A 14,741-nucleotide genomic window follows, 5' to 3' on the forward strand; every position below is an offset into this window, starting at 1 on the left:
AAAAGAAAAGAAAAGAAAAGAAAAGAAAAGAAAAGAAAAGAAAAGAAAAGAAAAAAAAAGGGGGGGGGGAATCTCTTGCTAAACGTACCCATTTCCTTCCTGCGCTTCCGGTGAGGATTCGTCTTGCAGCAGGCCTCCACGGCGTTCCAGATGATCAGGATAGCGAGAATACCGGTGAGCGCAGATTGCACCGCAATCAAAACCACGCCCGTGATGGTTTGTGTCGTCTGCCGGATGCCAAACTGTTCCACGAACACGAGGATGCAGGCCACCGACAACACGCGGACCACCTGGATGACGATGTGGATGATGTTGCCCGAACGGCGTTCGAACGGCTTCTTCCAGAGCAGCAAGCCGAGCAGCAGCGCCTCGACGATGAGCTGGCCCGAAGCCTGGACGAGGCCGTGCCCGTTGCCCGCGGCGATGATGCAGCCCTTGGCGAACATGTACAGGATCACCGGCACGAACAGCCACCAGTAATCCTTCTTGTACGAGTCGTAGAAGAGCGAGTACTTGACCCAGATCTCCTTCTTCTCGTACAGCCCAGACGGGTCGCCCTCGGCCTGCTTGAGCTTGCGCGCCGTCGACCAAATCTTCCACGTGAAGAAGGCGAGGATGCCGGTGAAGATGGCCAGGGTCACGCCGGCGAGCGTCTTGGCCGCCCACGAGTCGCCGTGCGTGAACTGGAAGACGCAGTAGAGCACCCAGACGCCGTAGAGGAGCAGGATAAGCGACGTGATGGCCCGGGCAATGGAGCCCCAATAGTGCTCGCGGAACCCGGCAAGGCTCTGGGGGAAGCTGCCGAATAGCGCCCAGAACTCCAGTACCACCTTGACGAGCAGGATGCTCACGACGATGGCCGCGACGACAATGGCCACAATGAGCAAGACGGTCATGAACGTGTTGGACTGCGGCACGCTCAGTTGCTCGACGTAGGCCTGGATGCCCTCGACCGTCTTGGTCAGGTCGTCCGAGCCGCCGGATCCGCCGCCTTCGCCGCCCACGCTCGTCTCGATTTGCCGCGCCAGGAGCACGGAGAAGTCCTGCAGCGCTCTCTTGGCGCCCATAAAGCCCTCGCTGCTCTGGGACGTCGACTCGTCGGGGAAGACGAGCGTTGTCTTCCGGAGGAGCTCAAAGCTGTCCTTGGTCAGGTCGCCGCCGGTGGCGCCGCGGAAGTCGTCGATGCCCTGCTGCAACTGGGACCAGGGAAGGAGGCCGGTGGAGAAGGCAAAGTTCTTGGTGAAGCTACGGTAGACGGGCGGATAGTTGACCGACAACATGCCGTTCATGGCCATTCCTTGGAACCAGCCCACCGTCTCGGTGAAGCTGGGGCTCGGCGTGCCGCCACCGGCCGCTGCGCCGCCGCCGGACAGAACAGCCCCCAGGGCGGAGACGCCAGTGGCAATGAGGGCGAGACCCGCAACGCCGCAAGCGACATACGAAACGACGGCCAAGTCGGTCGTCTTGCCGTTGGTGACCCGGGACTGAATGCAAGCCACGCTCTCGCCACCGTCCTCTTTCGAATTCAGTTTCAGGGTTGCTTGGGCGGCGATATCAGGGACCTGGAAGGCGATATTCGGGACCATATCGGCGAATTCGGCGGGAATCTCCTGCACTCCGCGAGCACCAAAGGTTCCCTCGGGCACTAGCAACTAGTTGTTAGCATTGCGGACCCGTCGTGTTGCTCCTTTGGCCCCTCGAGAACTCTTGTGATAGAAGGGGCTTCTTACCAGGACAGAGCTGCGAGACAAAAGTAGAGCGATGGCAGGGGTCGAAAGTGTTGGCATAGATTTCATTTCCATAGGCGGTGACCCGGAGCTCGGCCGTCACATTTTGCACCTTGGTGCTGGTGCCCTCGACGTCGAACGTGATGGTCTTGTTTCCGTGGTTGTACGCGATATCCACCCTTTGTACCTGGATGGCCTCGTTGGGGCCGCAGTTGGTGAATCCGATGGTAGAGAGGATGTTGTCACACACGACGCCACTGGCCAGGGCAGAAATAGCCAACATCAACTTTCCTGGCCCCCATTTGAAGCGTGGATGCCGTGACATGGCTGTTGTTGTTTTTCGTTGTTTTGTGATGGTGCTATGTAGTAGTTGCTGTCAGATGTTGAAAATGGATGTGACGGTTGCGAAAGTTCGTGTTCAGGGAGTCGGTCCCGAAGATTGTAAAAAATCGGTCTATACCTCCGACGTATTCTATCCGTTATAGGAATTCCAAAAATTTCCTTTTTCGCTAAACAAAAAAAGAGACCCAGAATGTTATGCTGGCATGGAGTGGCTGTCTGAGTGCGATATTTTTCGTGGTGTTCGCTATTGTTTTGCGGTATAATGAAAGATGTCGGCCAGTCCCTCTGGGATACCGGTTCAGAAAATGCCGGAAAAATGAATGGGGAGGAGTTAAAAAAAGTGTATATCGTAAAGGGGCGACTCGATCAAGAGGCGTCAGAATCGGAGGTTGGGATAAAGAGTGATTGTTTCGATGGGCGGACGGACGGTCGGCGGACACACAAAGGTGTCAAAGAAGCACAGCTTTGAGTAAAAGAAGATGGCCAAGGATCAACCTGGAACGAATAGAAAACAAAGCAAACGGTCGCGAATGGTGATGGAGTGAAGGGAGTGGCCCGGAGTTGAAGGAGCTTTCCCTTTCACTCTCTCGATAGTTTTGGTATGGCCTCAATCTGCTCGAGGCAGTTGGGGGGGGTGCTGCTGCCAACGCTGTTGTTGATGGATGGGCGAACAGCGTTACGACAGAAGAAGAGTTAGGAGGGTAAGGATGGACCGAGAGAGTGCGAGCATAAGCGAGCGAGCGAGTGAGTGTCAGAAAGAGGGTGGAGGCCGAGTCGGGGATCTAAGTACCGAGACCGAGACCACGGCGGGTATTTTGAAACGAGCGGTTGAGTCGAGGACGTATGACGATGATGATGATGATGATGATGGATGCATACCAACAAATGGAGGCTAAAAAAGACTGACGCGCTAAGGAGAGACTGAACGAGGTAGCATTTGCGAAACGACGATGCAAATCAGTGGAGAGAGTGAATTGGCAAGAGGACAGGACGAGGAGAAGGGAGAGGCAGCTCAAGGGGAAGGCAGGAAAAAAAGGAAGATTGTCCGTGAGTCTCGAAATTGCAATGTTGATTGGTGGATAGGCGTTCAAACAGGGAAGGAAGTTGTACGGCGTACCTTACGTTGTATGAACAAGTTAATACCTGCAGTGCAGTACCGCACCTGCACCCCTGAAGGCTCTGTGTCTGTGCATCGATCCTGCCTGACCCAGACCCAGACCCAGACCCAGACCCAGACACGAGGAAAGCGGCAGTGGATACAGTATAGGTACGGAGGACTATTCGTACGTACGTTTTCGTAGAACGTATAGGTAATTAATTCGTTCGTACAATGTAATGTGTATTCTCTAGGTATCTTTCGGTCCATTAGCAGTGAGGAGGCTGTTGCATTATCCGTACTTCGAACGGTACACTATCGTGTCCATAGGTAGTGTTCGTTAAACGCTTACAACGGGCATCCCTGTCTTGGGTTACCATCACGATGATGCCGTCTCATCTGATATGGCGGCGAGCCCACGACAACTCATCACTTTGTATCTAGCCCGAACGCAGGGATCTAATTTCTGCCCCCCTTGTGCTAATTACAACGTACAGTGTACATACACAATCCACAGGAGAACGCTATGAAAACAAAAGACATCCATCCCCTGGTGGGCTATGTACACTAACTATTTCGACTTCTGCGACCATGTGGAGCCGTAACGTCTCATGTTAAATGTCCCGGCGCCGTTACCGCTTGGCTCGGCAGGGTTGACGTGGAGCTGTCCAGGGGTTCCGTTCCGTTCGCGCGCTTGTCATGCATTGATTGGCTGTGACCGCCGCCACGGTCTTGGCTTGCTCGGTTCTGAAACAGTCAGATGAGATAGGTACGGGGTACTTCGTAATAGGAGGTACAACGGTACCTATTAGTATTACCGCCCATTGCCTTTTGTTGTTCCTCGAACACAATCTTCCCCTATAAAAAGCTGGTTGCAGATAAACTGATGTTGAACTCGGAGGCTGACCTGAGGGTAGGTGTGGGTCGGAGTGGGGCGAAATGTTGAGCTGAGGGTAGTTATGGGGCTATGTATCTGGGTCACGTGACCAAACACCTTAAAAATTCGAGTTCCCTTACGAGAGTACATACGTGGCAAACTCGATATAAACTGTCGCGGCGTTTATTCTCAAGAAACACGTAAATCGTTGACTCCAACTTCCCCCATATCCTGGAGTGCAGTGCCCCAATTTCAAGGTGGGTATTGGTCGGAAAGCATTCTAAGGATGGGGGAAGACGCAAGCAAGACAGAAGACGCCATGTCAGGCAGGAAACCCTTGATCATTGACGGGCCCAGTCAACCACGTCAGTTTTCGGGGAGACAGGAGACAGGAGACAGCTGGCTCGACCATTCTCCCTTGATCAGACTGGTGCTATTCTGTTAGGGAATCGCAGAGCGGAACCCCCTCTTCCTCCTCCTCCCTCCCCCCTTTTCCCCAGGTCATGGCCATGCATCATCAACAGCTGTCCTCCGTGTCAACCGTGCTCATCTGCCGACGTGACCATCGACACCAGATAGGACCCAATCTGCTCGCTACGTGCCTAACGACGAATGCCTACCGACTACCGACTACATATGGAATGGCCCCGATGTGCACAGCATCATCATGAGTAGACCAGCAGATGTCTTGCATTTGGCCAACAAAACAGAAAAGCAGGTCCGTACAATATTCATATATACCCATAATACCGGACGATGTTCTATATCCAAGAATCCCAGAGAAGGAGATAATCCGGAGAGAAATGTGTACCATTTATAGCATGGGGTATTTGTAAAGGTCGTCATGGTAATCCAACTCGTCAGTTCTCTCGGCCTCGCTCATGAAATAAAGACCGCATCATGAAAGAAATCCTCCTCTATAATACTGAGTGGAAGGAAAATAGGAAGAACGAAATGAGGATGGTGAAAATCATGTGGTATCCTTCGTGGTCGGCCGTCAGACTGAAAAATAGGAAGAGAAGAAAACAGGGGAAAAAAGAAAGAAAAAAAAAAGGAAATCTAACACATCACAGTATATCAGCACCCCTGGTGAACTACCCTAGATCACTGACGGGGAAAGAACCCAGTCCCACCCTGCTGGGGCGATCGCGAGTAAGGCGAGTGGTCAGCCTGGCCAGAATAGCTAGTGGGTGTCATCATCCCCTGCCCTCCGAACATGTCGTATCCGATAGGCTGCTGCAGTCCCAGCCCAGTCTGATCAAAAGTCGGGAACGTTTCTAGAGGAGCCTGGGCAATCGGCATGTACTGTTGTTGTTGTTGTTGTTGCTGCTGCTGCTGCTGCTGCTGCTGCTGCCGAGGTGCGGTATACGAAGCAGCCGAAGCGGGAACCTGCTGGTAGAACGCATGCTGATGGTAGCCCCGTGCGCCGAGAGGAGACGAGTCCAAACCCGGATTCGGGCCCCCGAAATGGGAGGACAATGCGGGTCCCTGAAGGGGCGTTGTGTTCGCCACCGGGAAGCCAAAAGGTCCCTGCGAGCCGGATGGGGGTTGAGGGCACGCCATCACATTAGACGCGTCTAACATTTGACCGGCCGAATACCCCGGCTGCAGGAACTGGGCGAAGTGGTCCTGGTTTTCAGTTGGATTCGTAGAGTGCTGCCGTGGGCTTGGGCTCGGGAAAGGCGGCCCCCGCCCCGATTGGAGGAAGGACCGCGGCGGAGGGTCCTGGACCGGGCTGATGACGGTATCAGCCTTAAGCTCCCTGGCCGCCGCCAGGCGGAGCACGGGGAGGCTGATCTGCTCCATATGCTTGGCGAGATGGACCGTAAGTTTCTTCCACGAGGGGAACGTCTTCCCGCAGAAACGACACGCCTCGTCCTGCGGCTTCAGGCTCGTGTCCGTGTGGCACCTCTCCACTTTCTGCCAGATGGGATCGGCGGCCCCCGCGCGCTTCAACGCGGCCTTGGTCCGGACCTTGGGTTCCGGGAACCTGTGCTCGCGCACGAGGTGCTGCAGGAAGTTGTCGCGTCGGTAGCACGTGTGCCGGCAATCGTCCACGTCGCATGTCCACCACTCCAGGTGACGGTGTCCCTCGTTCTCGTGCCGCACCCAGTCCGCCTTGCGCTTGAAGACCTTGGGATCCCTGCACCCCTCCCACGTGCAGGTGAACGGCTGCACGTCCTCGTGCACATGCTTGGTCCAGTCGGATGGCTTGTTGAATTTCCTGGACTGGAAGCAGAGCTGGCACTCGAGTTCCGCCGGGAGATGCCGTGTCGGCGGCATGGGGATGTCCCGAGGGAAGCTTTCTTGCGTGATGGCGCCCTCCATCGGCGCTCCGCCCTCCTCAGCAGCTTCATCATACCTGCCCGATAAGGCGTCGTCCAACGCCCGCGAATCGCCTTTCTGGCCTATGACCCTGGCACTACCTCCCGAGCTAAGGCAGAGCCCGCCGCAAGGACAGTTTGCTCCGAGTTGCAAGTGCTTGACCCGGAGTTTGAGCAGGCCCTTGTAACGGATCGTCTGCTGGTGGGCGATGCGGTCTGCCAGGTAAGTATTCTGTGTTCCCAGGGCCGGGTTGAGACGGATGATGTGCTCGCGGAAGCCGGCCAACGTTGGTGTGATGTCCTCGATCAACTTGCCGGCATCCAGTTTCAGATTGCTGTCCTCGCGAAGCTCTTCGTCGTCGTCGTCGTCGTCGTCGTCGTGGTCCTCGTCTTCGGCTTCCAGCTTGACCGCAGTCGCCAGCGTCGCCACCGGAGGGCCGCCGTTCTTGCGCCACATGTCGGCGAGATTCGAATACGTCTCGCCGGTGCCGGTGCCGGTGCCGGTATTCCTGTGCAAGTCGGACTTGCTTCTCGGCCTTTGGAGTTTGTTCTTCACCTGCAGGCCGGTGAAGGGGCTCTTCGGCGACACGTTGGGGGCGGCGCTGATGGAGCCCGAACGGGCGTGAGTGGTGCCGATGGAAGCAACGCTGTTCCCCATGGAAACGAGAGCGGTGTTGATGCTGGGCGTCGGCATCTTCTTCGCGCCCCAGCTAGACGACCGGGAGGGCGGTGCTAGGTGGGGGAACGTCTCCCGCTTGTCAAGGGCCGGGGCCGGGGCCGGGGCAGGGGCAGGGGCAGGGGCAGGGGCAGGGGCCACGCCCTCTTCGCTGGTGCCATGCCCGTCGTCCTCATGCTGACTCCGAGCCCGTTTGAGGAGCTGGCTTGCACTTGGCCCTCGCACGAAGTCGCGCAGGTCCTTTAGGAGACTCGGGCGACGACCATTCTCTCGATCCGCCCGACTGATGGACAACTTCTTCAGAAGCCTCCCGCTAGTGATGCCTTCCATATCAAGGTCGATGAGGCTGGGCAAGCTACGTCGTCTGGTGCCCCAGGTCGCCGCCCTCGAGACGATCGACTCGTTATCTTGGCACATTCTGTTGAATCGAGCAATGGCCGCGTTGGACGACTCGGGCTGAAACCGACATCCGTTCGGGTCGAGGATGGGGTACGTCATCGGCGCATTCCCCCATCGGTGGTTCGAGTGTAGCATGTCCAGGTCCGTCTGATCCATATTGCCGCCCTGGGGAAGGATATAGAGCTGGCCCCCTTCAAACTTATTCTGGGTCAGATGCCCCAAAGGAATGCCGTCGTCAGGACTGTCGGCAGAAGAGGCTGGCTCGTTATACGGTCCCAGGCTCGGTTGGAGACGCTCCTGTGGAGGACTCTGTACCAAGCTGTCGGACAGCCACTGATCAACATTCTGGTTCTTTTCCTCGATCTCACGACGTGTCACCATCTCATTGACGCTCGCCACCTCGACGGACGGCCTTCTGCTGGGTTCAAGTCCTCCAGGGCCACCCCGGTGCGAGATAGAAGGGGCCCGACTGCGCATGATGTCTCCGTCGTGTTTGGGAGGAGGTGGTGGAGGAGGAGGCATGAATGCGGCCTGTGCATCGGAATACATGAGGTCACCTACTGCTGCCAAGCCCCTGGCGGACCTGCCGGGTTCGTCGCCGTCGCCGTCGCCGTCGCCGCCGTCGTCGTCGTCATCAAAGGTGAGGGTGCGCTCCAGTGATGGAGCGGTTGGAGCATCATCCTTGCCCCAGAGCGAAACCGTTACGCGCGGGCTCTGCACCTGCTCAGTCATGACAGGGTGCGGAGGCGGCGCGGCGATGCCGTCCTCGCTGGAACGGCCGCTTCGGCTGGGGTCTGGGGTGAGTTCGGAAGCGGGATGGAAGGGGGCGACTGGAATGTTTGTCGGGTGGGAAGTGAAAGGTTTATGAAGGTCTCTTGGTGAGACCGAAGGGGGAAGGAGGTCGACCTGTGAATGTGAATGTGAATGTGAATGTGAACGGGGGAAGGTCCTCTGGTCACAGACAGGGGACGCGGTGTGTATAGACGCCGTTTGGCCGGGACTGAGAGGGTAGGTTCCTTCGGATAGCGGGTCGGGGGACTCAGTCTGGCCGCCGCCGCGAATAGCGGAAGCCGCTGGGTTTTCGAAACTGTCGGTCCTACTCGCAGGTATGACATTATCTTCGTCCAAGAAGCTAGGACTGCAGCCCTCGAGGTCGTTGAAGTCAAGGCCGAAAAAAAAGTCAGGGTCGCCAAGTTCGCTGTATTCGCTCGGTTGCAGGTGGCTGTTCAGAGTAAGGACAGACTCGGCCGGGGTATTGGTATTATCCAGGCCAGGAGACGCGGCGTTGCTGTGGTAGGGCGTGGGGAAGGCAGAGAGGTGATTCGGGCTCGTCGTAGCGCCAGAGAATCGGGGGTCAAGATCGGCAGACGGTGCATCGTCCCGGGAGAGTGTGGGCGGGACGGGCTTGCGACGAAGATACGGACCAGACAAGGTGTAGCTCGAAGCCATCGCGGCCCGGGCCGAGGAGGAGGTGACGCGTTGAGCTAAAGTATTGCGTCGGAACGGAGGTTGAACCCCTGGAAAAAAGCAACGGGGGAAAGGACGCGATGATCCGGATGCGAATGGCCCTGGTGAGTACCAGGAACAATATTATTGGAACCTCAGGGAGTTGATGTCATCCTCCGCAGAAAGCCAATTGGCTCTGGAGGCAGCAGGGGGAAGTCTCGCGCGCCGAGTCGGAGAAGGCAAGATGAAATGAGAGGAGATTCAAGATGGACCGAGGGGCGAAGGACGATGCGCGAAGGACGAGGCGCGAAGGACGACGAGCGAGGGGCGAAGAGCGAGGAGAAAAGGCGGACTATAGAACAGGGCGGGGTGGACAGGGGCAGGCAGCCGCAGCGGCAATCGCGAAGCTTTGAATATCGATCAAGGCCTGGTGCATGGAGACGCGTGGGGTGAAAGTAGAAGACTGTATGTATCTGTGGTCTCGTCTCCCGATCTCGAAGAAACAAAATAGGGAATGAAGACGAGCCAACCGAGAGGTTTCGGTGACCGAATGAAAACGCAGAATGAGGACACGACCGCGCGCTTATGAAGACTTCTGCAACAAGAAACAGTGGTCAGTGGTCAGGGGGCATTGGGCAGCGCGGCAATAAACTGTTTAATTTGGGTAGGTCGAGAGCTTCCTCAGTCGCAGCATCTGCATGAGTAGGAGAGACACTGAAGATGAAGAGGAGAAGAGAAGAAGAGAAGAGAAGAGAAGAGAAAGAAGGACTGCAAAGCTGCTCGAGGCCGGTAGAGTCTAGATACCAAGTACTGCAGGTCTAGTGGCGGAGCGAAGCCTTCTCAGCCGCGGAAGCTGGGAACGTAATAGTGGGAGACAGTGGCTGGAGGCTATGATGCAGGGCTGTGGGTTGTGGGTTGTGGGTTGTGGGTTGTGGGTTGTGGGTTGTGGGTTGTGGGTTGTGGGTTCGGGGGGTTGCGGGGGGTTGGAATAGTTGGAATATGCCTTGCGGTGCTGTAACGCTGTACGTGCAGCCGTTTGATTCCAACAGTCGGGCGGTTGGGGAACCTTATGTCAGCGGCACGTTGTAATACTTCGTAGTACATTCGTAGAATACGTTGTAAGGTACAGGTAGTTGGGACCAAGAGGGTGGGGCAGAAGGTGAAAGTGGAGATGCGGGACAAATCCGCTGACGGCTGGGAGCGAATGTACACGTGTACCTACCCTACCTGAGCGAATGTGGCAGGGCAGCCAGGTGATAGGCTTGAATTCACTACTTCGTACGATGGTGGCAGTGATGATGGCGGTGCAGTGTCAACGAAACAGGATAAAGCTTTTGAGTCGGCTCCAATAGTGCAGTGCGTGTGGAGATTAGAGGGACAACACCAGATAACACAGGGCGACTGAAGGAAAGACCGACGAAATACCTAGAGACGAAGAGGATAAAGAAGAGGAGAAAAGAAAAGAAAAGGAGGGGTATTCCGTTCGTCTACCCAGGTAATCTCGAAACCGGAGGGAAGTCTCCGTGTACTACTAACTCTACACGTGTATAGGTAGCCCTCCTAGGATCGCAGGACACCGAGAGCGGGCGGCTTAGGAGTTTTGATTCCACAGCAGTGCCGAGCCATCGCATTCATCGCGACCAACCAGTTGATACCAACCTGTGATGTCGTTTCTCGGTTCACCGTTCTGGACGAAGTACGTACACAGCTGATTTGCTTGATTTGAGACGGGCGAGACGCTCAGAACAGTCAGGAATGTCGTCCAATCACGACTCGCTTATCTAAGCCGATTATCTCATTCCCCCTCCACATCACGAGCTCACCCAACACCGTTGCTCTCTCTCATCTTTATTCAAGGAAAGAGGCGACTCATCCGCCATCAGAATTCCAGCTGATCAACTTACTTCAAAGATCCCATGTTAAATGATTGAACTCCCAACAATACTTGTACACTTATATTCTCCATCTGATTTGATTTGAATTTGATCTGAGGCTGGTCGTCCGTGGAAACGACCAGGCCGTCGTCATGTTCCAGGTGCGTTCATCATTCCCTCCCTCGACCTTTGCAAATGTCTTCGGATGTCACGTAAAACATATACATACATATTCCCCACTTTATACTTACCCTCACCCTCCACTTGAACAGCCAAACCCCGAAGACCACCTCCACCTTCGCCTACACCGGGCCAGGTCCGTAGTCCTAACATCCGATGAGTACGTCGAAATCCAATGAAAGCCTCCCTTTTTCCTCCCCTCTTTCAGTCTCCAATATCCTCCGCTCTCCCGCTTATTTTCGGCCGTTCAATTCCCCACCAGGCTCGTCGAGATCCGCGCCGCCCAGCGCACCTTCGAGGGAGCCTACATGAGGACCGCCCTCGGCCAGTTCTCCTTTGCCCTCATCATCCTCAAAGTCTTCACCGCCGAGTTCTACGCCATCGGGGCCCTCTTCGCCGTCTACGGCGCCGCCGTCATGTTAGTCGCCATGTACCGCCGCTACGAGGGCAATCGCCAGTTCTTCACCTCCCCGGCACCCTGTCCCCACCACCACCACCATCCTCCTCCTCCTCGGCAGCAGCAGCAACAACAACCGCGCCAGGAGTACCGGCAGGAGCAGAACGGGGATGACGAAGACGACTACGAGCCGAGACCGCCGTGTGATCTGTGCCGCGCTTTCGGCGCCCCGGAGCCGGTCAGGAAGTTTCGGACCTCCGGGAACAGCGTCGCTTTGCTTGCGGCCTTCAGCCTCTCCGCTTATATTGTCCTCTTGGTCTTGACATGGCAGCTTACCCATGATCCCAGCAGTTAACTTTGGAACGCATGTTCAGCCGATCGACTGCGCCGGTGATGGGCACTGTAATCATGCATTTTCGTTTTGTGTGTGATTTGGTGTTTTGGACGTTGATGTGCAACTAAGAAAGTGTTAGATACCCCATAAGAGCTGTTTTCTTTTCTCGTCCCCCCCCTTTTTTTTATCCTCTCTACTTGTCCCCTCCTCATTCGACTTGCTTCGCCTGTTTGGCATGGCCTTGATGTTGAAAACCACCACAACATGCGGTAGAAAGCATGATTGCACCATGCCTACTGCCGCTTGGCAAACCTCACCGTACACCTCAAATCCTCCATATCACCACACATCGACGAAATATCTCGATAGCTCAAATGTATGTATAAAATAAAAGAGATATGCAGGCATATCATATACTTTTGCGTCCCCAAAGCCTCTATATATGCCGCCACTCACTCCCATTCGGCCCCCCTTGTTCTTTTGTCTTCTCGCCATCTCAAGATAAACCGTCTCAAACGCTGGGCACCCACCCACCGGCATTCTCCCTGCTGAGCCTCGAACTCTCTAGCCAACCAATGCCGCCCTGAAAAGCAAAAGAAGAAAGCAATTAGATCGCCCCAGCCCGTAGCCCCTTTGCGCATAAAAAAAACCGCTCCAAGGAGAGAGGTCTTGTCGTCCAAGGCGGGCACGTGTTCCCGAGAAAAATATAGATCATAACTGTATATATAAAAAAAAGCAGGTGTCCGCCCTCGTCGTGATTCCGTATGCCGCCGGCTGGTGCTCGTACGAAGTTCAATTTTGCCGCCCAAAGCCTCTTCATCCATCGTAACCTGTCTCTATCCGTTCAAGCCAACAACGCAGATATCATTCGAGGAACCGAAATCAACCATAAACATAAAAGAAGAAAGGGGAAGAAGGAAGAACGGGGAAAACAAAAAGAAATTGATCTCTCATGACATCTCCTTTTACCCTTCATCATGGCCTGCAAAAGACCAATGGAGAACGTATCGTACAGACTCAAACATTCGTTCAGTCGTGCCAATTCATCTTCTGGCCTCTGAATACAAAAAAAAAAAAAAAAAAAAAACTGGGAGCGCAGAAGAAATCACCATCGTGGCACGCTAGCCCTCCCGTTCGGCGCAGCGGCGTCTGGATGAGAATTGGCATTGGCTCGAGCTTCCCTTCGCAGTGCAACTACACCTCTCGTCTTTGGTGATAAGGGCGCGGGCCACCACCCGTTGCGGCAAATCACGGAAAATGCACCGACGGCATTGCTGCTTCGTACTCGGCCAGAGGGCTATGAGGTGAGCTGGCTTGTCCTGACCCCCCTGACCCAAGGTGAGCCCTAGTAGGGGAGAGAAGAAATCCGGCTTCCTGGGGCTATTTGAGGCGGGGCCGGAATATCAAAGTCGCGGAGGGAAGCATCAATATGGTGCAAGCCCATGATTTAACTGACGCCAGTCGGTCCCTTGTGGTTCGGGCATACTATGACTTCGGAGTGCAGCCGCTTTTCATCACCCTTCAGAGTAATAGATCCCAGCAGTGGAGGGAGGATAGTCGCCCGCATCGGGGTGGTGTTCGGAACGCACGGGGGTTCCCGCCGAGCCATCATCGGCTCCGTAGCCCCATTGAGCATAGTCGTCGCCTGACCTAGCGTAACCGAGCGCTTGCTGTGGCTGTGGTTGTGGTTGTGGCTGTGGCCAGGCGCCGAATTGACCAGTGTGTGGAATTGCGCCAGCCGACAGGGACGCTCCATGGTCTATGTGGCTCGTCGCGGTGGAGGCTGGCAAAGAGGTGGAAATATGCGTAGCATACGCGCCAGGGGCCATGGTGGCTGGCATCTGATGTGCGTGTTGGGACACCATACCGTACTGTTGCGGGCCGTGGCCGTCATTGCCGAAGGTCATGGATCGCGGAGGAGCAGGAGCGGGCGCATACGAAGACCAGGTCGTCATATCTTCGCGCGGTGCATTCCCGGGGCCGGCATGATGGAGAGCCCCGTTCCAGCCTGCGGACGCTTGCGGCGTCTGTGCCGTGTACGGCGAGATCCATGAGGCGCCCATGTCCAAAGCTTTCGGAGCTGAGTTTGGACTAGCATCCTGGGATACCCAACCTGCCATGGATTGCGCAGCGAAGTCGAACGCTCCAGAAGCAGAGGAAACGTTTGAGGGCACTGCAGGGCCAAATAATGCTCTGTCAGCTTCACAAAAGACACCCCAGGCACGGCCTTTGGATCCGGGGATGATGGGGAGTGTAGACGTACCGATAGCATCCCTGGGCGACTCGACTCCTGCCCCGGGCGGCTTGACCACCAGGGTATTGTGAGTAGCCAATTGGGGGTTCGAAGTCGCCGCGGGCCCTGGATACGGCTGAGTAGGAAGGGCAGGAGATGACGAAGACGAAGTGACCTTGGAGCCGGCGGTGGAAGCCCGTGACGGGGCTTTGGGACGTGCATCCGAAGGCGGTGGTTGGTCGACAGGGTAGAAGCTACACTCCTTCTTTAGGCGGATGCAGTTAACGCATCGGCCCTGCGCATCCGAGTTGGAGGGGATGCACCGGATCTTGCGTCGCCGGCAATGTCCTAGGAAGACATGGAATTTAGTCTGCGTCTCCCCCCCCCGTAACGTGTCCATGTCTGCAACTTTACACTTACCACAAGCAACTGATGTACGGTGATAGCCTAGTTTATTCTTCTTCTTATCCCCTGGTAAGCCAATTTGATGATGATCCGAGGCATTACTGGGGTGGGGTCTGACGTTTGGTGAGGACACAGAGCGCTTGAGCTCCTTGCTCGCCTGTGACGAGGAATCTCTTCGATCTTTCAGCGAAGATGTCTCGTGGGAGGGCGGCGTATCCACGGACGCCGAAGCCGCGTGGCCTTGAACCGGGACTCCGTAGTTAGGTAGGTATCCAGTCGGGGGCATTCCCATGCCTGTCCCATCGCTCAATGGCAGTGATGTATGTGAGTGGTAAGGGTAGGCCATCGTAGCGGCTGTCATCTGCTGAATATCGTCGGGGCGGTACCCAGACGTCAAGTATTCTGAAGGAGGTGATCGAAAAACGACTGCC

At 55.7% G+C, this 14,741-nt stretch overlaps 5 protein-coding genes across 5 annotated transcripts in view; 1 reads left to right on the forward strand and 4 right to left on the reverse strand.

Moving 5' to 3' along the window:
* Positions 1-2,010, reverse strand: part of SODALDRAFT_281266 (TRP-domain-containing protein) — a gene marked incomplete at both ends in the record, with an annotated part of 2,639 nt that extends 629 nt beyond the window's left edge. Inside the window, 2 exons of the mRNA XM_028608275.1 lie at positions 89-1,645; positions 1,731-2,010. Coding sequence (XP_028464726.1) covers positions 89-1,645; positions 1,731-2,010 — 1,837 coding nt within the window. The remainder of the gene's footprint in view (positions 1-88; positions 1,646-1,730) is intronic.
* A 3,136-nt stretch (positions 2,011-5,146) lies between these two features.
* Positions 5,147-8,890, reverse strand: SODALDRAFT_325488 (hypothetical protein; the record flags this gene model as incomplete). Its single annotated transcript, XM_028609985.1, has 1 exon — positions 5,147-8,890. The coding sequence occupies one exon, from the start codon at positions 8,888-8,890 to the stop codon at positions 5,147-5,149; it is 3,744 nt and encodes a 1,247-aa protein (XP_028464727.1).
* A 152-nt stretch (positions 8,891-9,042) lies between these two features.
* Positions 9,043-10,733, reverse strand: SODALDRAFT_361757 (hypothetical protein; the record flags this gene model as incomplete). Its single annotated transcript, XM_028614407.1, has 7 exons — positions 9,043-9,482; positions 9,540-9,683; positions 9,764-9,899; positions 10,028-10,074; positions 10,115-10,158; positions 10,498-10,626; positions 10,711-10,733. 7 exons carry the CDS (start codon positions 10,731-10,733, stop codon positions 9,043-9,045), a joined length of 963 nt encoding a protein of 320 aa, XP_028464728.1.
* Positions 10,569-11,800, forward strand: SODALDRAFT_210613 (hypothetical protein). Its single transcript, XM_028607273.1, has 4 exons — positions 10,569-10,583; positions 10,799-10,922; positions 11,034-11,101; positions 11,204-11,800. The coding sequence occupies exons 2-4, from the start codon at positions 10,914-10,916 to the stop codon at positions 11,691-11,693; spliced, it is 567 nt and encodes a 188-aa protein (XP_028464729.1). The 5' UTR covers positions 10,569-10,583; positions 10,799-10,913; the 3' UTR covers positions 11,694-11,800.
* A 1,319-nt stretch (positions 11,801-13,119) lies between these two features.
* SODALDRAFT_325490 (hypothetical protein) lies at positions 13,120-14,656 on the reverse strand (the record flags this gene model as incomplete). The annotated part of the gene is made up of 4 exons (XM_028609986.1): positions 13,120-13,191; positions 13,262-13,845; positions 13,936-14,253; positions 14,326-14,656. 4 exons carry the CDS (start codon positions 14,654-14,656, stop codon positions 13,120-13,122), a joined length of 1,305 nt encoding a protein of 434 aa, XP_028464730.1.
* Positions 14,657-14,741: the final 85 nt, after the last annotated feature.

Source organism: Sodiomyces alkalinus (genome assembly GCF_003711515.1).
Source record: "Sodiomyces alkalinus F11 unplaced genomic scaffold SODALscaffold_8, whole genome shotgun sequence".
Classification (NCBI taxonomy): domain Eukaryota; kingdom Fungi; phylum Ascomycota; class Sordariomycetes; order Glomerellales; family Plectosphaerellaceae; genus Sodiomyces; species Sodiomyces alkalinus.

What these genes read in the sequence shown, in the direction of transcription:
- SODALDRAFT_210613 (XM_028607273.1), top strand. An exon ending in GTAGTCCTAACATCCGATGA is followed by an intron (nt 11,102 to 11,203) that starts GTACGTCGAAAT and finishes ATTCCCCACCAG; the next exon opens with GCTCGTCGAGATCCGCGCCG.